Source organism: Hevea brasiliensis, unplaced genomic scaffold (genome assembly GCF_030052815.1).
Source record: "Hevea brasiliensis isolate MT/VB/25A 57/8 unplaced genomic scaffold, ASM3005281v1 Scaf36, whole genome shotgun sequence".
Classification (NCBI taxonomy): Eukaryota; Viridiplantae; Streptophyta; class Magnoliopsida; order Malpighiales; family Euphorbiaceae; genus Hevea; species Hevea brasiliensis.
The window spans coordinates 23,617-48,754 of record NW_026614873.1 but is presented as its reverse complement, the minus strand read 5'-3'; the positions used below and the strand labels follow the sequence as shown (position 1 = coordinate 48,754).

At 32.0% G+C, this 25,138-nt stretch overlaps 1 protein-coding gene and 2 pseudogenes across 1 annotated transcript; 1 reads left to right on the top strand and 2 right to left on the bottom strand.

The window, feature by feature from the left end:
* LOC131177214 (receptor-like protein EIX2) overlaps nt 1-18,146 on the bottom strand; it is a 36,543-nt pseudogene extending 18,397 nt beyond the window's left edge.
* Nucleotides 5,570-6,939, top strand: LOC110657550 (metal tolerance protein C2-like; annotated as a pseudogene).
* Nucleotides 18,147-20,903: 2,757 nt separating the features above from the next.
* LOC110673025 (receptor-like protein EIX2) lies at nt 20,904-24,840 on the bottom strand. Its single transcript, XM_058142167.1, has one exon. The coding sequence runs from the start codon at nt 24,806-24,808 to the stop codon at nt 21,695-21,697; it is 3,114 nt and encodes a 1,037-aa protein (XP_057998150.1). The 5' UTR covers nt 24,809-24,840; the 3' UTR covers nt 20,904-21,694.
* Between the last annotated feature and the right edge of the window lie 298 nt (nt 24,841-25,138).

Below are 25,138 nucleotides of genomic sequence, written 5' to 3'. Positions count from 1 at the left end.
GATTTTTAAAAATTTTATTTCTGATAAAATTATAGAATTAATTGAGACGAAAACAAATATGGTGTTAAATTACTTAAAAGTCCTCGATTTAATGATTCACTTTCCGATTTGGTTGCAATCCAGTGGAAACACATTGCAAGTGCATGCACCAGTGCCACTCATTCATTTTTCCATGGCCACTAGAATAATAGAACACAATGTGTTACACGCCTAAGTCATCATGCACTACAAGAAATTAAAAAAATAATCATGAAAAGTACTAATCAAATATGTCTATATTTTGTTGGTAATCAAGATTATAGACAAATTACCAATGGAATTTTTTTGTTCATAAATTCTAGCGTAAGTAATTTTTACTGACAAAAAAATGTTATCACTAAATTTACTGACGATTTTTTTTAGGTAAATTAGAATATTTTTTGTAGGTAATTTCATGGGAGATTGCATGCTTATAAATTTTCGACTATTTACCGACAATATTTTTCGTTGGCAATTACCGATGACAATAAATTATCGTAGGTAATTACTAATAATAATTTTTTATAATTAATTTTTATTCCACATTTTTTAATTTAATTTTTAATTTAAATTAACTTTTAAATTTAATTTAATTTAAAATTTTGAATTAAATTTAATTTTTAACTTATTGTTATTTTTTAAAATTTTTATTATTTTTAAATTAAATATTAATTATTTTAATTTAAATGTAAAATTATTTTTTAATTTTTTAATATTTAAATGATTTAAAAAAAAAAAACTAGTGGGGTCTAAAGTAGGCGCCACATAGTGGCTATGCCATAATTACTCTATCTTGGGGAGTGGTTTTCTTTCTATAGAGAAACTTAATGCTTTCATATTTATTCATAAACGATGTGAGAATTTCACGCTTTTTGTGATTTACCGATGAATTACTGACAAAATTGAAAGAAAAATGCTCCTAAACAAGCTTTAAGGTGCAAAGTTAACAATTTTAAAATTTATAACCTTAGGTTTCATATAACATACATAAACACTTTATACCATTACAAAACACACATAGTTTTGGTCATAATTAATTGCTAACAAGTCTACTTAGCCATTAGGAAATAAAATCCCCAAATTCTAATAAGTTAGGGTTTGGAGAATTTTTACCCTAAGGCGCAGAATCATAATTCCACTACCTATTAGGAAGTAAAGACTATCAAGTGCTAGCCCTCTAGCTTGTCCACACAAGCCCTTAATCAAAGCTCCCTTGATCAAACCAAAAACTCTTAATCCTTGCTCCTTATGGTTCAGCCAAGATGGACTAGAGATAAGAAGAAGATTTTCTTGGTTTTCTTTCTTTGGAAGTGACGAAAAATGCTTTCTCAAGATTAATTCAAGTGTATTAACACTTAACACTCTTAAATTGAGCAAAGGAAGATGAAGAAAAATTCTCTCTGGTGGGAGAGATAAATGGCACAAAGAAGAAAGAATAAGATAATAAAAATATCTTCTCTTTTCTTCCTTTTATATTTATGTTAATTTTCCTTTAATTAAAATTAAAATGACAAGTGTCCAACTCTCATTCAACTCTTGAATAAGTTTTCATCTTATGATTGGTTCATATGTCATTCCTTTAATCTCAATTAAGAAAATTAACCTTGATTAATTAGTATTCTAAATACTAATTAAACTATTTAATTAACCATTAATTAATTAGAATTTCCTCCCATTTTTTATCAAGTCAAAGTGGTCAAAATTGTCAAAATTTGACAAGTCAAACTTGTATAAATTTTGACTAAGTCCATAATCTTTCATATGCTTATTCATTCAAGTTTATATTTAAATACTTTAAATATTAACTTGAATACTTTCATAGGCAAATTTAGTTTTAAGTCATGTTAGAAACTTTGTAATCTAATTACAAACTAAATTTATTAATTCAATTAATTAATTAAATCATTTAATTAATTAATCAAATTAATCTTGCTTTGATCAAGTTGCTCTTATGTGTGTGACTTACCAGGTTCATTACTAATTGGCAATGAGAATAATATTAACTCCTTAATATTATTGGAACCATTCCAACTTAAAATAAAATTTCCTTTTCATTTAAGTTTTTATAAATCATGGTTGTCATCTAGCATAATGTACCATGACTACCCAACTAGTTCTGAATTAATTCTTCAATTCATGAACCTTGATCATACGTACCATGCACTAGAATCTTTTCGTTACAAAATCTCAATTCCAGCTAGAGTCATGGTTTATGTCAAACTTTTTTGCTTGGAATCATATATCCTCTTTTAATTCCAATTCTTGATTAATAAGACTTTCCTATCAGAAACTCTTTTCTGACTAAGTCTATATGTCCTGGCTAGGAACTTGAATTCATCAAGAACAACTAAATGGACATAGGATTTTATCCCTATTTACTTAGGGTAACGGATCCCATCTTGACTAACACCTATCTCCATATGTAATTAGTCGAAGCCAACACATACCAATATACGCATACATAGTACAAGTATGAAAGCAGTATCAAACTCAAACTACCTATATATAAGATAATTATGTTATCTCAGGTCAAGGGATTATATGTACTAGTATGATCTAGATGACTTTATATTGACAAGAGTAAACTCCATATACAAGTCATTTTGTGTCACTGATTCGGCTTACTTATCTCATAAATGCCTATCATGTTTGTCTTATGGCATGAGACTCACCATTCCATCCCATTAGTATCTCATACTAATCCATGGATACAAACATAAGTGGCAATCAATCCTGATAAATCATGCCCAATGAGATTTCCTTGATTGTGAACTGAATTTATAATATCTTGTGCTACAATGTTTTATCACTCATATTCTTAACAACTTAAAAATAGAACATCTAACAAGATATTAAAGGATTTTTTCAATTAAATTCAAACCATTCGAATATAAATGAAAAGAATAATTTCCATTAAATGGGAATAAATATTTACATGATACAATACAATGATATACTATAGGGCATACTACTAACAAAAATATGATACGTTGATAATTACATACGGAAATTTTTCGTAAGTAAAATTTTTTAAACTTTTTAAAATTTTTCATTTCTATTTTTTTCTTAGTATTACCGATAAAAATTTTTCATAGGTAATTTATTTCAAAAATTTTATTTTCTATTTCTTTCATAATATTATCGACAAAATCAAGTTCGTTGGTTATTACCGAAGAAAAATTTTCGTAGCTAAAATTTTTTAAGTTTTTAAAAATTTTTCTTTTCTATTTTCTTTTTAGTATTACAGACTAAATATGGTTCATTGGTAATTACCGATGAAAAATTTTTATAGGTAATTTATTTTAAAAATTTTATTTTCTATTTCTTTCTTAATATTATAGACAAAATCGAGTTCGTTGGTAATTATCGACGAAAAATTTTTGTACGTAAAATTTTTTAAGCTTTTTAAAATTTTTCTTTTCTATTTTCTTCTCAGTATTACCGACTAAATATGATTCGTTGGTAATTATCGATGAATAATTTTTGTAGGTATTTATTTTAAAATTTTATTTTTTATTTTCTTCTTAATATTACCTACAAAAAATGATTTTGTTGGTAATTACTGACAAAAAATTTTCATAGGTATTTATTTTAAAATTTTATTTTTTATTTTTTTCATAATATTACCTACAAAAAAAAAAGTTTGTTAGTAATTGCTGATGAAAAATTTTCGCAAGTAAAATTTTTTAAGTTTTTATTTTTTTTTCTTTTTAGTATTATTGACTAAATATGAATTAGTCAATAATTACTAACGAATCTTTTCATCATTATTTTTTTTAATTTGGTCGCTAATTTTGCCGCCAATATTAGGCACCACTTTTACCTACGAAATTGCATCGCCGATAAAGAGTTCGTCAGTAATCGGTCGGTAATTTCATTGGTACAAATTAGTTTAAATTTTATTTTATTTTTTCGTCAGTAAAGCGTTAGTAAATTACCAATGAAATTCTATGGTTAGTAATTCTTGCAGTGATGAATTTTATGACCAAAGTGTAACTTTAGAATTTGCAAAGCTTGCCTTAGTTCAATAGCAAAAAATATATCACTCATATAACAGAGTCAAATTTGAATAATTAAAGTGTAATTTTATTGCTTTTGGAAGTAGTTTTTGAATTTTTTTTATTCAATTTGATTATTTTTTATTGGGTTGCCAATTGATTTAAAGTGCTCATATAACAATAACATGAAGAGACTCACATAACAAATGCAAAGAATCTTGCTAATGGCCGGATGCTTTTTTACAATTCTCTACTTGCAATGTTTCTGTATGAGAGGATCCCTTGATTTTTCAGGCCCACATGGAAATTTACAAGAATTTTAAGAATTGAAGGTCCACTATAACTAATTTAGTGTGGAAAATTTTTCCAAATTGATGGCCAAGTAAGATTCTATTGCAAGCCTATCTTTACGTGGTCCAATGGTTGAAGACACATCATTCATTTGATAGAGTTAGGTTCAAATCTTCACTTTTCAAATATTGCTACTAAAAAAATTAAAAAAAAAAAGAAAGTGTTGTATGTCAATCTTTTTAAAATTTTGGCACTACGATTTGCAACCGATAGATTTCAAGCCATTTAATTTTGACCCAGGCTTAAATTTAAATTTTTATAATTTCATTGACAAACTCTAATACTACTAATTTAAAACTCATTAGTTAACGTATAATGCAATCGTTAATCATCTAATAGTAAATTAATTTACATGAGGTTACTACTTTAGGATTAAGAAGTTTTAAGTTTAAGCCATATTAGCCTTTGTTACGTTATCATCAACGGGGCTTAGTTAAGTTTTTCTGACTTAATTCTTAATAAATAACTTTTGCTTATAAAAAAAATGTATCTTGTATTTTTATATAAATGTTGCTTAACTAATTTGGCTCGTGAGTTCCAATTTTAAGGATGGAGATTTATCCCATGGAGGGTATAAGAATCATATTCCTAGAAAAATAAAACACAATGTGTTGCACACGCAGGTCATTAATTATGAATTTTATGACCAAATTGTAACGTCAACATAACCAATGTGCTACACAAGGAGGTCATTATTAATCGCACGAGGAGACTTTTTCAAGAAAGGCAAAGAGATGGGCACTAGATTAATTGAATTTTAAGCTAATCGAAATTAATTAATTATCGATTATAATTAAATTAATTAAAAAGAATATAATGTAAATACATTTTTAATCATTTTTTTTCTTATAAAATTCATAAATAATTTATTATTAATAAAAAATAATTATAAATTAAATATTATTAATAAAATTATAAAAATAATAATGATAAATAATATATTATTAGTAAAAATATAATGAATATAAATTTGATTATCAAATCAAAGCTAACGAATTGAAAATCGAAAATTGGAAATTTTTAGATCGAAAGAACTGAACTCTAATTTTTCCCTACTGCTGATGCCAAGTGCTTGCTGTAATTAACACGTATGAGTCCCATGTGTGATCATTGCAATTCTCTCTGCATTTCAAATCCGCCAAAGGGTTTTAAATCTTAGTCAGGGTCTGTGACTTCTGTTCAGATTTCCTGGTTTTTCACTAATGGAGAAAAGCAATTCATGTAAGTATCAGACTCGATAAGCCGATTGGCAGCATCCATGGACTGGAGATTTCGGATTCGCTGCAAGCGATCGTAGGTGCACTTATAGTCGCCAGTCTTCATTTGACCATCAATCTGGAAAGCCGCACTCTCCGATTTCCATTATATCGAATGAGACGATGAATCCTCTGCTTTCCCGTACTGTTTCGGGCGTATACGTGCCACCGGCGATTTACTCTGATGACTACGAAAGCGAAAGCATTTTCGAGAATGCAAAAGGCTCTAACAAGGATAGGAAGGCATTATCAGTTCTGCATTCTGTTATTTCGATATTAGGGGTGTTTAGGTCCGGGAATAGGCAAATGAAGAGGCTTTTGATGATGATTTCGCTTAATGTTGCGTGTTCTACTGCGGAATTGGGCTCTTTACGGGGCGTGTTGGTTGGATATCTGATGCATCTCATCTGACATTTGGTTGTGCTCTATTAACGTTTTCTTTTTGGGCCATGGCTGCTTCTCGGAGAAAGCCTGATTGCGTATACGCTTATGGGTACAAATGGCTGGAAGTTTTGGCTGCTTTCACTAATGGTCTGTTTCTTTTGTTCATGTCATTTTCCATGTCAGTGGAGACACTTCATGCATTCATACAAGAAGAATCCGAGCACAAGCATTATTTGATTGTTTCGGCGGTGACAAATTTACTGATTAATCTTATTGGTGTTTGGTTCTTTAGGAACTATGATCGCATTAGTCTTGTCTACAGAATAGCAGAAGACATGAATTACCACTCAGTTTGCTTGCATTTCGTTGCTGATTCCATTCGTAGTGCAGGTTTGATATTGGCAAGCTGGTTTTTGTCCCTCGGCGTTGACAATGCTGAAGTCTTATGTTTGGGGCTAGTTTCAGTTGCAGCTTTTATGCTTGTCATGCCACTGTTTAAATCGATTGTTGGCATCTTCCTTCAAATGGCGCCACCTAGTATTCCTTCTTCAGCATTGAGCAAATGCCTAAGTCAGATTACTGTTCGTGAAGAAGTTAATGAAGTTTCTCAAGCTGGATTTTGGGAATTAGTGCCTGGTCATGTTTTTAGTTCACTTTCAGTTCAGGTGAAGAAGGGGATGCATGATCGACCAACATTACAGTTTTTGCATGGTTTGTATCATGATATGGGCATACAGGATCTTACATTGCAGACTGCTTATGATTAAGGCCCACATTTTTGGATGAGAGTCAGTAAGAACGGCTTTAGATTGAAACCGCCATTTATAGTTTTTATTTTTATCACTCATTAGAAACAGTACAATTGGTATATCTAGATTGCATACAAGCATGATTAGCATATGTTGGATTATTTATTTGTATCTGAATATGGATTAGCAATAATCAATTGTTAGACTTATTGACAGATTAAAAAATGATATCAAATAATAAGTTTAGTAATTAGCAATATCTAAATGAATTGGGTCATATAATTGGGCAAGCTTTGTAATGGGTCAGTGTCCATAAGCTCACTAAGGAAGATACCCAAACTCTCGATCCTATATATATATATATATATATATATATATATATAATATTATATATATAGAATTTGAATACTGTGGATATTGAGAGTTGTGAATTTACCCTTTCGCTTTCGTTCTTGATTGTTCACAGAAAATCATGGATACAAATGTATTTCCAGGTACACATATTATCTAATCATGTAATCTATAATAATTTAATTTATTTCTAACAATTGGTATCAAAGCTTGGTTAGGGATTATTATTATTATTTTTGTTAATTTTATTATTGTATGTTTGAATATTAATTTTCGCAAATAAATATTGAATTTGGTTACATGGTTTGATAAACAGTTTTCCTTTTATATAAAATACTTTATATATATATATATACACGTGCATTTAATTTAATAAAAGTCAAGAGCATAAAATATTTACAATTCATAAAATATTTACAATTCTGTTTGATTATGTATTTATTAATTATTATATGTTGGTTTTCGAAATAGTACATAATATATTTGTATAGTGATTATGATTGAATATGATTGAATTTCATAACCCATATGAAACTTGCATACTGTCATATGTAATTAATATAACAAAAGTCAAGAGCATAAAATATTTACAATTCTGTTTGGTTATGTGTTTATTAATTATGATAATATTATGTGTTTATTAATAGTTATTGGTTTTATTGGACTAATTATGTCTAGGCATACTGAGAACATATTCATGAGTAGTAACGTTATTACTATGTTCATGACATGGTGTCCATTAAAATTTTGATTATGGTAAACACTTTTGTGATTATGAGCTCACCTATCGTGGGACTAGTCATAAAATTGTTCTGTTAATTTGGTTAAAATTTATTTCATGGATTTCAGGAGTTATTTGGATTATATTAATAGTGGATATATCCATCGGTATAACACTATTAATACAATATGTTATTGTTGATTGTAATGTTATTTGTTGATTGTCTTTAATAATTTTTAATACCATATCGGTGCAAAAGTGTTAAAGATGCTGGTTTATATATATATATTGATTAGTTCAATGAGTTTTCTTGATTTTATTGTAATTCGGGACCCTTATGCGGGATTATAATAAATAACAGTTTTGTACATAATTGCTTTCTTAGCTGGATCTGAAAGGAAACTTTAATTTTGTGATTATGTTATATACATAATTCACGTTTCCTCTATTGTTCTATTCTAGCTACTGTTTCTATGCAATTATCTGCTGTGAAAACTCTGAATGGCTCTAATTTTGATGATTGGAAAGAGTCTCTAGGCATGTACCTAGCAATAGCCCAACTGGATTTAGCCTTAAGGGTTGATGCACCTGCTGAACTTACTAATGAATCCACTGTTGCTGAAAAGACTTATTATGAGACGTGGCAAAATTCTAATAGGGTTTGCTTAATGGTGATGAAGTATAATATAGATAAGTCCATAAGACAAGGTATTCCTGATAAGGAGACTGCTAAGAAATTTTTGCAGACTATTATTGAAAAGTTTAAAAGGTTTGACAAGGCTCAAAAGAGTCATTATCTTTCTTTGCTGGAGCACACCCAATATGATGGTGCCAGTGGTGTATGAGAACACATAATGACACTTACAAGTTATTTTAACAAGCTCAAGTATTTTGATCTTGATTTGGGAGAAAGTTTCTAGTTTGGCGCATTCTTGAATCTCTTCCATCCCAATTCAAAATTCTTAAGACTTCTTACAACTCCCAATAATGGGAGTGGACAGTTGATCAGTTGATAGCCATTGTGTGCCAATAAGAGGAATCTATGAGGAAAGAGAATACTCTTTCTGTTAATTATGTTTTTAAAGGGTCTAGTAGCAAAACTAATGAGAAATTTCAAAAGGACAAGAAGCCTAAAGCTAAATTTGAGAACAAGAATGGTGGTAAGCATGATCATAATTTAACAATTTAGAAGAAACCCTTCAAAGGCAAGTGCAACTATTACAAGAAGCTTGGCCATAAGTTAGAGGACTGTTTTAAGCTTAAGAAGAAGCATGAGAAGGAAGGGGCTCAAAAACGTGAGGAAACCAAGTGAAAAGGAGAAGATTGTTTTAGGAGTAAATGGAGTTGCCGTAGTAGAACTCATAGGGACTGTTTCTTTGAATTTATCTTTTGGACATGTGTTGGAATTAAATGATATTGTTTATATTCCTTCTTCAAAGAGAAATTTAATTCCAACACCTTTTTTAGATAAGTGTGGTTATGTGTTTCTTCAAGGCAATAAAAAAAATTGTTATTTATTTTAAATCTGATATTGTTGGTTCCGCTATTTTATGCAATGGTTTATACATGTTGGATTTAAATTTAGTTCCTTTGTTAATCTATTGATGTCCCTATCAATGTTGTTATTGGCCACAAACGTCAAAGAGTTAAAGAGAACTCTTCAATGTTATGGCATAGACATTTGGGTCACATTTCTAGGGAGAGAAATAGAAAGGTATAAGGCCAGACTAGTAGTAAAAGGTTATAATCAGAGGAAAGGTATAGATTATATAGAAACTTTTTTCCCAGTGTCCACTAAAGATGCCTTTCATGTGGTTATGGCTTTAGTTGCTCATTATGACTTAGAACTCCACCAGATGGATGTTAAAATAGCTTTCTTAAATGGAGACTTATATGAAGATGTGTATATGGTTCAACCAAATGGTTTCATAGAAGCTGGTAAAGAACACTTAGTGTGCAAGTTGAAAAGATCCATTTACGGGTTGAAACAGGCTACTAGACAATGGTATTTGAAGTTTGATCAAGTTTTGACTTCTCTTAGTTTTGAGGAGAATGCTTCAGATCAATGCATCTTTCAGAAGGTGAGTGAGAGCCATTTCATTATTCTAGTGTTGTATGTTGATGACATTCTTCTTGCCAGTAATAGCATCAATATCTTGAACGAGACAAAATACATGCTTTCTAGTCATTTTGACATGAAAGATCTTGGTGAGGCTACATATGTTCTGGGTATTCAAATTCACCATGATAGGTCTTGAGGCATATTGGGTTTGTCTCAAGGAACTTATATTGATAGAGTTCTTAAGAGATTTAATATGCACACTTGCTCATCTTCTATTGCACCTATTCTTTCAGGTGAGAAACTCTCTAAATCTCAGTGTCCTCAGGATGACAAGGAAAGGACTGAAATGGAAAAGATTCCATATAGTTCTGCAGTTGCGAGCTTGATGTATGCTCAAGTATGCACTCGTCCTGATATAGCATTTGCTATTAGTGTCCTTGGTAGATACTTGAGTAATCCTGGATGGAGCCACTGAAAGCTGCAAAGAAAGTTATGAGATATTTGCAGGGTACTAAGAATTATATGTTGACTTACAAAAGATCTGGCAATTTGAAAGTCATTGGGTACTCTGATTTTGACTTTGCAAACTGTGTAGATGATAGAAAATCTACTTCTGGTTATATCTTCATGACGTCTAGAGGAGCTGTTTCTTGGAAGAGTGCCAAATAAACACTTACTGCTACCTCCACTATGGAAGCAGAGTATGCTGCTTGTTATGAGGCCACTTGTCAAGCTATTTGGTTAAAGAAATTGATTTCTAGTATGCTTGTTATTGAGAGCATCTCAAGGCCCTTGACCATTTATTGCGATAATGCTCCTGCTGTTTGCTTCTCTCAAAATCACAGGAATTCTAGTCGAACTAAACATTTTGATGTCCAATTCCTATTTGTTCGAGAGAAGATTCGTGAATCACAGACTCGAATTGAACATATTACTATGGACCGAATTATTACGGATCCGTTAACCAAAGCTTTGCCCATTAGTCTTTTTCAGAAGCATGTTGGGCATATGGGTGTAGTAAAAACTTTGATGATGCTTTGGTTTAGTGGGAGTCTGTTTTATGTTACATTTGAGTTAGCATTTGTATGGAATGCTTAAACCATTACTTAGCCCCATTACAACCCTTTTAAAAACCTTTTGATCTTTTGAAAAGTGTATGCTACATTAGTGGAGATAGAAAAATTGAGATATGCCTATGGAGTTGGAATTAAATCAAACTTACCACAATCATCCTCAATAGAGGCAACTTGGGGAAGTAAGTGTTTCTTAAGTCTATCCTGATAAAACAGGTTATTTGCGACTTATTAATGGCCTTGCATAGAGGAATAATTAGTTGAAGCACCATAAAGGGGGTGAGGTTCTAGCGGGCAACTGTTGAGGTCCCTATGCCTTGAAAGTGGGAATTGGTACGAAGGTTGAAGAGTGTGTAATTATGTGCAAGTTAAAGTTTTTTTTGTTATGTTTCTAAGTACCCCAATGAATTTTTTTATAAAGTTTTAATTTGCTTGAGGACAAGCAAAGGTTTGAGTTTGGGGGTATTTGATTGCATCAAATTATATAGACATTTAAGGTTAACATGTATTGCATTTTATTAGCATTTAGTATCCTTTTATGTTTATTTTTATATGTTTTCATTATTATTTTAGAAAGCATGTTAATCCGACTCAATTCATTGATTTTTATATTTTATCAGGTGTTTTTATGTGGTTCTAGAATTAAAAATGAGTTTGGACAAGATCTGGAGGTCAAAACGTGAAGAATACAGGGCCAGAAGCAGTACACGGGCCGTGTAATCTGCCTTGTGTAACTTCTTGGACCCCGTGTAACTCTCTGGACTGAAGAAAACGTGAAAAATGAAGTGGCAGAAATTTACACGGATACACGGCCCTTGTAAAGTCCCCTGACAGCAATTTTGATGTGACTTTTCTTCGCTCCAACTCTACCCAGATGGACTCCTAATGCTTGTAGGACTCTGAAATTAGGGTTTTTATACCAGATATAAATAAAATAAGTCAGGAATTGAGGAAAAAGAGAGAATTTACATCCAAAAAGGAGAATTAACATTCAAGAGCCGATTTACATTCAAGGAGGTACATCAACCTCAAGGGAAATAAGGGAGAAACAAGATCTACAAGATTGCTAGAAGGGATTTTCAGCTGAAGTTCCAAAAATCCAAGGCTGCAATTCTTTTTCTGGGTTCTTTCACTCTATTTTTTTCTCATGTCTTCTCTTTATCTTTTTATAAACTTGATTGTAAAACTCACCATGGATGAGTAGGTTCTTTATTCTAGGGTTAGGGTGTATCACTCCTAATTTCATTGTGGATCTGGTTTGATTTTATTTAATACATTGGGTATTTTATTCTTTGATTCCATCTCTTGTGATCTTAATGCATGCTATGTGTTGGTACCCACTTAGTATTGATTACAAATATTAATTGAAGGACTGAAAGGTGAAGGTTAATATTAAAAAACCAGGATTTTAAACCTAGGAAATCTGACTTAGAGATAGGCTGATAACCTTTGTAGAGTTCCAAAATTAATCAAGGAACTTAAAGGGTTTTAATTAATTTAATCACCACAAAAGTAGGGATTATGTTAATTAAAATTCACCTTGAGTGTCTTGAGAGAGGACTTAAGATAACTTAGGATTAATTTCCATCAAAGTAATAATCTCCCATTTATGGAATGAATCAAATTGATTTTATAATTAATTAAAGTGTGAAACCCTAGTTCTAGAATGCCTTTGTCCATTAGTATTTTATTTTAGTTAATTATTTAGATTTTATTTCTTTCAATTTAGATCTAATTATTATTTCTCTATAATTCAATCGTCTAGATAGTTAAAATCACTATAGTTTGGTACTCAACACGGTCCTCATGGGAACGATACTCTACTCATCACTTTATTACTTATTAGCGATCTGTGCACTTGCGGTGGTTAAAAAACTAGCAAACAAGTTTTTGGCGTTGTTGCCGAGGACCGTTGCTTGATATTGAATGATTAGTGATTTGATTACTCTAGATATTCTTATTTCTTTTATAGTTTATTTCTTGTCTAATTTTATTTTTTGCTTATTTTTCTTGTGAGGTACATTGAGATGTTTCATCAATAAGTCTTCACAAGTTTTATTTAACAACACAATGAACCATTTTGTAATGCTTGGAGAAGATTCAATGAATTGGTAGAGCAATTTTCCAACATAGCCTTTCAAATTATAAACTTACTCTCAATTTCTACAATGGTTTGGATGAAGCGACAAGGAATTTGGTAGATTATAGAGCTTGGGTTATCGGTGATCAGGTTCTTCAATGAAACCATGGGGATGCCATTCACTTGTTGAATGACATGGCAGATTTTGATTACTATTGGCATGGGGATCTTTCACTGCAGGGTTGGAGTCACCAATACTCTCCAGACACCTATCAACCTAATATTTCACACCAACCATTCGAACTGCAATTAGAGAATAGAGTGGAACTTGAAAAGGCAATAGCTCCATTGGAAAATTTTGACAACCTTATGATGAACAATGAGCTATCACTTTATGAAGAGGAATTATATGAACAAAGTTGGGAGAATGAAGAAGCTTTATGGGAATTTGAACCTAGAGAAAAAGTTGAGCATCAAGAACAAAATTCCTTTGAAGATGACTTACCAGTAGAATTCCTAAAAGAGCAAGAGTTACTTAAAGAACAAGTAGAACCTAGAGCTGAAGGAAACAACTCCTTTATAGTTGGGGGATCATTGGAAGAGTGTTTCAATGAAGACAAATCAGAGATAAAGGTGGTGGATGAAGAAATTGATGAGACTATCAATTTAAGTTCATTAATGATGCTTACACGTACACCACCAGAAGACCTTTTTCTATCATGGACACCTCCTATACCATCATACATCCCTCATGAGCTAAAACAGTCCTCTCCCCAAGAATATCATTCCAAGCCATGTGTTATTCGTGCTATGTGCAATATTGATTCAGATCTTGCCATTCTTGAGAGTACCACAAATCAATACCCATATGTGGTGTTACATGACAACTACTATGGGCGAAAACCGCTCTTTGAGTAGCAATTCTAAAAGGGTCGAGCTAAAGACCTTAAATTAGCGCTTCTTGGGAGGCAATCCAAGTTTTAAATTTAATCTTTGCATTTGTCTATTTCTTTTGTTTTATCACCCTTCCAAACTTGATTTCGATGTTTGTTCACTTTGTAGGTTCAAGAAGCACTTGAAAGGAGCAATGGAGATCAAACTCACAAATCTTCAAGGGAAGGCACGCTTCAAGGGGGAGTATTCTATATCCATTAGCTTTTCCTTGTTATTATATTTATGATGTTGCTCTTGATCTGATTATGATATCTTGATGATATTGAGGACAATGTCAAATTTGAGTTTGGGGGTGCATTTCATGCATTGCATTCATATATTGCATTTCATTACCCTATTATGTCTATATTATATTTGTGTATAAAAAATCTAGAAAATTTTTACAAATTTTGAACTTTTTAAAAAGGCTTTTAACTTAGAATTATAACTAAAACCTTGATGAGCTAATGATTGGACTCTCTGGGAAAGAGGAATGAATGTAACTGAATGGGCAAAAAGGCTTCAATATGTTGTTTGTGAAGAACTTAATCACCTAAGTGGAGTTAAACTAGTTAAACCCTTTCATAGCCATTAATCTGTCACATTGAACTTGCAAAATTAGGAGAAAATTTTTGAGATACAAGCAAACCTAAAAATGCCTCACCAACTTTAGAACATGTCTCTTGGACCTATCAAAGCGAAATCCTAGCATATGCTTGATGAAGAAACGATTAAGGCATTCTTTGATATAACCTCACTAAACCTTAGCCACCCCTAATTAAAATATATATCCCTTGCAGCCAACTTGAAGCCTATATTTACCCCTTAGAATTTATTGCTTACCCATATTATTTACCTAGCCCCTATCCTAAACACCTACCCTACCATTTTGAGGAAGCTAAATGCATAAATAAAAAGTATATTAAGAGTAAAAAGAAAAAAAATTGGAGAGAGGATGTAAAACTCAAGAAAGACTGCAAGTGTGCAATTGAAATAAAAGAAAAATTTGCGTTTCCAACCCAGCAAAAGGAATGAGTTTGGGGAAGAGGACAAAAGGGACATAAATAAAATAAAAAAAAAAAGGGAAGAAGAAAAAGAAGTCCCAAAATAAGTATCATAGAAGTATGCTTGGCACTATAAAAACCAAAAGCCCCTCTTCTCCATACAAAATCAATAGAATAAACTTAGTATACTTGGTATTTTATGCATATATGCTATCCTCATATTTGCATTCCCTAAAAACCTTTCATTGGCAACCAAGTCATTATCCCTTTAGCCCCATTACAACCCTTTTAAAGACCTTTTGATCTTTTGAAAAGTGTATGCTATATTAGTGGAGATAGAAAATTGAGATATGCCTATGGAGTTGGAATTAAATCAAACTTACCACAATCATCCTCAATAGAGGCAACTTGGGGAAGTAAGTGCTTCTTAAGTCTATCCTGATAAAACAGGTTATTTGTGACTTATTAATGGCCTTGCATAGAGGAATAATTAATTGAAGCACTATAAAGGGGGTGAGATTCTAGTGGGCAACTGTTGAGGTCCCTATGCCTTGAAAGTGGGAATTGGTATGAAGGTTGAAGAGTGTGTAATTATGTGCAAGTTAAAGTTTTTTTTGTTATGTTTCTAAGTACCCCAATTAGTTTTTTATAAAGTTTTAATTTGCTTGAGGACAAGCAAGGGTTTGAGTTTGGGGGTATTTGATTGCATCAAATTATATAGACATTTAAGGTTAACATGCATTGCATTTTGTTAGCATTTAGTATCCTTTTATGTTTTTTTTTATATGTTTTCATTATTATTTTAGAAAGGATGTTAATCTGACTCAATTCATTGATTTTTATATTTTATCAGGTGTTTTTATATGGTTCTATAATCAAAGATGAGTTTGGAAGAAATCTGGAGGTTAAAATGTGAAGAATATAGGGCCAGAAGCAGGACACGGGCCATGTAACCAGCCTCGTGTAACTTCCTGGACCCCGTATAACTCTTTGGACTAAAGAAAATGTGAAAAATGAAGTGGCAGAAATTTACACGGGGAGTGTATCACTACACAGCCCCTGTAAAGTCCCCTGATAGCAATTCTGATGCGATTTTTCTTTGCTCCAGCTCGACCCGGATGGACTCCTAATGCTTCTAGGACTCTGAAATTAGGGTTTTTACACTAGATATAAATAGGATAAGTCAGGAATTGAGGGAAAAGAGAGAATTTACATCCAAAGAGGAGAATTAACATTCAAGAGCCGATTTACATTCAAGGAGGCACATCAACCTCAAGGGAAGCAAGGAAGAAATAAGATGTGCAAGATTGCTATAAGGATTTTTAGCTGAAGTGCCAAAAGTCCAAGGCTGGAATTCTTTTTCTGGGTTCTTTCACTCTATTTTCTTCTCATGTCTTCTCTTTATCTTTTTATAAACTTGATTGTAAAACTCACCATGGGTGAGTAGGTTCTTTATTCTAGGGTTAGGGTGTAGCACTCTCAATTTCATTATGGATCTGGTTTGATTTTATTAAATACATTGGGTATTTTATTCTTTGATTCAATCTCTTGTGATCTTAATGCATGCTATGTGTTGGTACCCACTTAGTATTGATTACAGATATTAATTGAAGGACTAAAAGGTGAAGGTTAATATTAGAAAATCAGGATTTTGAACCTAGGAAATCTGACCTAGAGATAGGCTGATGACCTTTGTGGAGTTCCAAAATTAATCAAGGATTTTAAAGGATTTTAATTAATTTAATCACCATGAAAATAGGGTTTACGTTAATTAAAATACACCTTGAGTGCCTTAAGAGAAGACTTAAGAAAACTTAGGATTAATTTCCATCAAAGTAATAATCTCCCATTTATTGAATGAATAAGATTGATTCTATAATTGATTGAAGTGTGAACCCCTAGCTCTAGAATGCCTTTGTGCATTAGTATTTTATTTTAGTTAATTATTTAGATTTTATTTCTTTTAATTTAGATCTAATTATTATTTCTTTACAATTCGATCGTCTAGATAGTTAAAATCACTATAGTTTGGTACTCAACACGGTCCTCGTAGGAACGATACTCTACTCATCACTTTATTACTTGTTAGCGATCCGTGCACTTGCGGTGGTTGAAAAACCAACAAACAAAGCCTGTAATGGGTCAGGCTGTCCATAAGCTCACTAAGGAAGAGGCCCCAACTCTCAGTCCTATATATATATATATATATATATATATATATATTCTGATAATCCCATTTAATATCAGATAGAATTCAGATAGAATTTGAATACTGTGGATATTGAGCGTTGTGAACTTACCCTTTTGCTTCCGTTCTTGATTGTTCACTAAAAATCATGGATACAAACGTGTTTCCAAGTACACATATTCTTTAATTATGTAATCTATAATAATTTAATTTATTTCTAACAGCATATCCTTAGGATAAGCTAATCAATTGACGATTGTGGAGTGAAGTCATATTTTGAAAATCATTAGGGATTGATGAAATAGCATATCCTTAGGATAAGCTAATCAATTGACGATTGTGGAGTGAAGTCTTATATGCTATATTAAGAGATGCAATAGTTTTAAGACGAAAAATCCAATTAGGAATAAAGGATTCATGAAAATGATTGTATGACAAATCAAGAATTGAAAGAGAGGAAATGTTAATATTTACTAGTGGGTGAATATGTTGAATATGGCAATTTGACAAGTGGGTGAATATGTTGAATGTGGCAATTTGACAAGTGTAATTCCACTAGAGAAGGAAGGGCATTTATTACTTTCAACCAATTGAAGGTTTGGCTAAGATTTACATTACTCAAATCAAGGAATTCTAACAAAGAAAGACCAGAAAGCCAATGCAAATTCTCAACATATGGATGATAATAGTAATAGCCATCAGCATTGAGATTAAGGAAGTGAAGATTGGAAAGATTGCCAATTTCATGAGGAATCATTTCCCCAAATGCAACACCCGATAGATCAAGGTAGCACTTAAGCTCCCCATAGATCCAAGAAATTTGGGAATTTGAATTCCTCCAAAATCATTGTTGCTTAGATCCAAGTACCTCAAATGCTTTAAGTTGAGCATAGATGGACTAATCTTACCACCAATTGTAGACTTCATATAATACTTTCGATATCCTCCTCGTTGATCGTAAATGTTATCTATATCCATTAGGTACATACAAGTATTGAAAGATATGTATGAAGGAGCAACTACTATTGTGCGCACAGTGGGAGGGGACACAAGAGATTTTCCTATCTCAATTGGATTACACCAAGGTTCAGCTGTAAGCCCTTACCTTTTTATATTAGTTTTAGATGAATTGACGAAACATATACAAGAGAGTATCCCTTGGTGCATGATGTTTGCAGATGATATAGTTTTGATAGATGAGATGCGAGAATGAGTCAATAGAAAGTTGGAGCTTTGGAGAAGTACTCTAGAGTCAAAGGGTTTTAAGTTAAGTAGAACGAAAACAGAATACATGCATTGCAAGTTCAGTGAAGGTCGAACTGGTGATAGGAAAGGAGTTAGTTTGGACGAAGTGGTACTGTCACAAAGTAATCACTTTAAATATCTCAGCTCAATCCTTCAAGTAGATGGGGGATGTGAGGAGGATGTTAGTCATAAGATTAAAGCCGGATGGTTGAAGTGGAGAAGTGCCATGGGAGTTTTATGTGATCGCAAAATTCCCAATAAGTTGAAAGGAAAATTTTACCGTACAGCCATACGACCGGCCATGTTATATGGTAGTGAGTGTTGGGCACTGAAGGAGTCGAATGTGTCTAAGATAAGAGTTGCGAAGATGAGAATGTTAAGGTGAATGAGTGGTCATACTAGACTAGATAAAGTCTGCAATGAGAGTATTAAAAAAAAGGTAGGAGTGGTGCCAATTGAGGATAAGTTGAGAGAAGGAAGATTGAGGTGGTTTGGTCATGTGAAGCGTAGACATACGGAGGCTCCAGTTAGACAAGTAGAGCACATTAGGTTAGAGGATAGAAAGAAAAGAAGAGGTAGACCTAAACTGACTTAGAGAAGAGTAGTACAACATGACCTAAAAGCATTAAACATTTTCAAGAATTTAACCCAAAATCGTTTAGAATTGAGAAAGAGAATCTATATAACCGAGCCCAAATTCTTAGGATAAAGGCTTAGTTGAATTGAGTTATAAAATTTTATAAATTATAAAAGATCAGAACAAATAATATCATCAATAAAGACAGAAGAGACAGACCTCACTCTTGGAAATCAAATGTAAAACCAACTATCGACCAACAACATATGCACAACAACGTTCGCTAGCCTCTTAACAAAAGAGACAGACCATGAATCAAAGTCTAACAATAAAACTTTACAGTCTTGAACCACAACCCCAAAGTAAGAAACATGAACAATAGAACCCTTCAAAGCTTGATTTAAAGGCTATGTGGATGCCGACCCTTTATCCAGCTCAATGCTTCCCGAAAGGCTATTGCTTCAGCAATTTTTGGATCAAAAATACCATTATATTATTTACAATTCTAAAACAATTTAATTCTAAAACATGCAATTAATCTAAAAATTTCTTTTTAAAAAATACACACCGCGAACATTTATAAACATATACAGTAATATATTAAATGCAATTAAATTATATATAATAATATAATATATTTATAAAAATATATAACTGAATTCATATATTTAGAAAAGACTTAAAATTATAAAATTAAATTTATTATAAAATTTTTATAATAAATGACGTACAGATATAGATGGTGAATATAAAATATATTAACATTTAAAAGGAAAAATTAGATATTTTCTTAAAAAAGAAAAATTATATTGCAATAATATATATATATATATATTAAAAGTGAAATATTCAACTATTAAAATATTTGTATTTTTTGTATGATATTATATTTTGAAGATCAATGAAAGAAAATTTTAATGATTTTTTATGCTCCTATAATTGATCCACATATACAAATTGAAATAAATTTTGATTTTAAATTAATAAATTTACTTGTAAGATAATATAATATAAATAATATAAATCAATTATTAAGATAATATTATAGTATTCAAAAGGAAAGTGTTTATAACATTATCAAGAAAGTGTTTATAGCAATTTTTTCTAAATCTTTTTTTATATACATGTGAAGAATTATAATAGTTAAAAATTATGATTTTGTAATCATTAAAATTTTAACTTTTTTAAACAATATAAATTAAAAAAAAAATTTAACTTGATAGTTATATTCATATATTTATTATGATTGCACATAAAAAATAATATATATAAATTAAAATTTTATATTTAAATTAAAATTATGATTTTTAGAAATTTTAATTAAAAATGATAAAAATGGATGTATTAAAAATTATAAGACGCACATACAACGTATGTGTCACAAAAAACTAGTAATAATTAAAAGAAGAAAATTTGCTTTAAGTCAAGATATTCGATTTGTGAAAGAAAGAGTTTGAAAATGGAGTTCAAGGAGATGGCCAACTTTTTGATAAGCAGAGCCGGTTTGAAGCATGTTTGAGCTCATGCTTGAACTTCAAGAGAGCCTCTTATTGATTTTTAAGCAATATCTGCAGTTCAGTTTGGCGTAAGGTAGTGCTACTAGATCTTTTATTTGTTTTAAAGTTGTATCAAATGAGTTTCACTACCCCCAAAGAAATAGTGATTTATCATTTATCTGAGGCCCATTTGAAAGAAAAAAAAAAAAAGAATAAATTTTGCTAATAATACCTGTATTTCACTTTATGATAAGATGAATAGATTTTTGGATTTCTAATGGAATTGGAAGTTATATGCATACCGCAATAGTGATCTTGGCATGCATGCAAAGTATTAGTATACATGATCTCTCTTTCTTCTTCTTATCTTCTCAAGGGTGTGATGGCAAATTGTAATCAAGCTATTTAAATTCAAGCTGGATTTGAATGAGATTTTTTTTTATAAGTAAGCATGCTTTTTTTCTTAAATTAATGGCCAGGAAAAACTTAACATGAGCACATCCTTCTAAGACCTGGTCAATAGACCCCCCCAATACACCCATCCTAGATGTGGCATGTTAAGTAAAAAAACCTGGTAAGAAGATACAAAAGCATCCAAGAAAACCCAGAACTAGCTAAGACAACACATCAAGCCAAAATGAGAGGATTAAAACCCATAACAAAACTTAAGCACCAAGATCAAACAGAAGAACACACAACTAACTTAACACAAACTACAAGAGCAGGGTAGTTAAACTCTCACAACAACAAATGCAAAGGAGCTAGAGAAACACAAGAAAATCCTTTTGATACAGATCGCCTTGCTTCGCTAGTTGATCAATGATGGAGTTAGCTTTGTGCAAAACATGAACAAAGAATACATGACGTAGTGACATCTTGAGATTCAGGGCTGACTTGATCGTGAATCAAAACTTACCCTAGTATGATTTTTTTTTTTTTTCTCTTTGAACTTGGTTGTGTTTTGGTACAAATGAAATGACATTTTGACAATCCAAGCACTCGAGAAAGCATCACCTCTTTCCGTGAGGGAGTCTTCCAACTTTTAAGGATGATAAAAACCATAAATAGCAATTACTATTGTTGTAGTATCTTCGCTTACAAAATCTCTCAAAAAACATTGAAACAACAAAATAAAGTACTAGCATAACATACACAAATAAGACACTGACATAACTGTGAATCATTAAAAACAACAACTTCAACAACATTTACCTTAAACTCCACCAAATTTTATGCCAAAAACAATCCAGGAAATGAAAATACACATACCTCCATCGTCTATTAATAGCTAGAGGTCCCAACACGCTCCAAAAACCCACAATGAATCCAAGTGCCATGCTCACATAAAACCAATCCACTTTGACACCATCACCCTTTTCTTTTTCTTCTTCTTTTCCATTATTGAGTATAACACCATTGTCACTGCAATTCTCAGAGAGTGGAGGTCCACATAGTCCTTTGTTGCCAACAAAACTAGAAGAGCTAAAGGTCAGCAATTGAGTGCTTGTAGGAATTCTCCCACTCAAATTATTATTGGACAAGTTCAACAAGCTCAAAAATGTTAGATTTGTGATGCTTTGTGGAATTCCTCCAAATAATTGATTTTGAGAAAAATCTAGAACTTCTAGCATTTTCATAGCACCTATATTCTCAGGAATCTTTCCAGATAACAAATTAGCTGACAAATTAAGAGATTGCAATGATAAAAGACTTGTTATTTCTTTTGGAATCTCTCCAGAAAAATTATTGTCAGAAAGATCTATGCTTTTCACAAATTTTAGAATTTTTTCATACTCAACCATCCTTCCTTTCATCACAATTAATGCATCATCTCCAAAAAATGAATATCCACTTGACACATTAAAAACTTGTGCTACTGAATTAATTGTAGTCATTGGACTGAAGTTTTTTATGCAGCTTGGGATGGTCCCTGAGAGATTATTGTGAGAAAGGTCTAGAATTTGCAAAGAATTCAAATGGCAAAGTTCCTTGGGTATATACCCATGAAACTTATTTGCACGAAGGTTGAGAAGAAGCAAATACGAAAGCTTTTCCCCTATCCATGTTGGAATGCGCCCGATCAATTCATTTTCACCAACGTCAAGTGTAGTTAACTTCGAACAATTTTGAAGTGAGAATGGTATTTCACCTGAGAGGCTATTATTACGAAGATGCAAGGATTGAAGAGAAGTTAAAGCCCCAATCGAATTGGGAATATTGCCACTCAAGTTGTTGTTGTCTAAAGTTAAAAACCACAGTTCTGGCCAATTCAACCAACAATCTGGTATTTCTCCGGATAAAAGATTATTTTCAAGGTTAAGAATAATCATTCCCTTCATTTGATTCTTCTTATAACAAAGGATGTTGGATATGGAACCTGAAAATGAATTATTGTGAAGAATCAACGTTTTCACATTGGCATAGATCCAAGGTAATGGACCACTAAAGTGATTTGAGCTCAAGTCAATCACCGAATAAGATGGATTAATATTGGGGATATCAGGAATGGTTCCATGGATTTGGTTGTGAGAGATATTTAAATAGTAAAATTGTGCAGACATGTTCCAAAACCAGTAAGGAACACTGGAAATTTTGGAGTTTGACAAATCCACTTCATATAAATATTTTAGAGAATGAAGCCACCTTGGAAATTGTGGGCCAATAACCCAAGATCTCAATCTTAAGAATTCAATGTGATCAAAAGGTGGAATCCAATTTGAACTAACTTTCAACATCAAATGATTTTCGGAAGCATCAAAAGCTTTCAAATTTGTGAGGTTTGTAAAATGGATTTCAGAAACATCACCCTCCAACAAATTGTAAGCAATATCTATCTCCACTACATTTGCAAGTGCTCCAAACCACACAGGGAGATTTCCTGAAATGAAATTAACCGAAAGACGAAGGTTGACCAAATTCCTAAAATGGTTGGGATGATTGGACAAACGACCAAATAATTGGCAACTATCTAACTCCAATGACTCTAGCCCATTTGAAACACATCCTGATAGAATCTCAAGGATATCGTTTATGTCCTGGCTTAGCTTGACTCCTGACAAAGAGAGGAACCTCAAATTACAAAGATTTTTGAATGGTCTTGGAATTCCTCCATCCAGTTCAAGTTCTTTGTTTGTTGACAAATCAAGGCTGGTGAGAGATGTAAAGTCTGCAATGGCGCTAGAAATTTTACCTTGAAAGAAATTGCTAGCAAGATTAAGGAGCTCAAGGTGACTACAATTGTATAACCAATTGGGTATTGAGGAAGTCAAATAGTTTCGAGATAAATCGAGTTCCTTCAATAAAGTGATGTTTTGAGGTTCAATAGAAATCGGACCTTCAAAGTTGTTAAGGGCAAAATTAATAGAAACAAGATTTCCAAGACGAAAAAACCATTTGGGAATTGAAGAATTAAAATCATTTGATGCGAGGTCAAGTTTCTGGAGTGAAGTTAGATTTTGAAAATCATTAGGGATTGGTCCTTGAAATAGATTTCCAGCTAAGTTAAGAGAAGTAAGAGTTTTAAGATGAAAAATCCAATTAGGAAGAAAAGATTCAGGAAAAACATTCAATGACAAATCAAGAGTGGAAAGAAACGAAAAATTAACATTTACTGGTGGGTGAAGATACTGCAGATTGCAATTTGACAGGTGTAATTCTACTAGAGAAGGAAGCAAGTTTGTCACTTTCAACCAATTGAAGGTTTGGCTAAGATTCACATTACTCAAATCAAGGAATTCTAGGACAGAAAGACCAGAAAGCCAATGCAAATCCTCAACATATGGATAATAATAGCCACCAGCTTTGAGATTAAGGTAGTGAAGATTGGAAAGATTACCAAGTTCATGAGGAACCATTCCCCCAAATCCAGCACCCGAGAGATTAAGGTATCTTAAACTCCCCATAGAGCCAAGGAATTTGGGAATTCGAATTCCTCCAAAATCATTGTTGCTTAGATCCAAGTACCTCATATGCTTCAAGTCGAGTAGAGATGGACTAATCTTACCACTAAATGTTGGCTTCATATAGTATTCCTTGTCTGCTTCCTCGTAATATCCTTCGTAAGAAGGACTTCCAAGATGGAGTTCAATGACATGGCCTGTTAAGTTGTGGCAGATCACTCCAAACCATCTGCAACAATCCTCTTTACCACCCCAAGATGAAAGCTGGTTTAGAGGATCTATGAGCTCATGCTTGAACTTCAAGAGAGCCTCTCTCTCACTTGGACTGCAACTAGAACTGAATTTTCCATAGCAGATGCCAAGACTGATGGTTGCAATCCAGAGGAAAGAAATTGTTAGTGGAGCACTCATTGATTTTTCCATGAAATTCAGTTTGATGAAAGAACCTTGCCACTGGGATGCTATTTATAGTGCTCCACTACGTGAATTCGAGATTTAAATTAAATCAATTTTTTAATTAATAAGTTTAGCCTTAGATGTTACTCATATGGCAGAATCAGATTAAAATATTTATTCTCCTAATTTTCTAGTTAAAAAAATTTTAATTAACAAAATATTATTTTTAATGAACTTTAATTAATTGAATTGATTTGATAAAATTGCAATAAATTTCAGAAATTAAACTTCAATAATAAAAATTAAAAAAATTGAATTGATCATAAATTCACATAAAAATTTTGCTTTCAGTAAAAT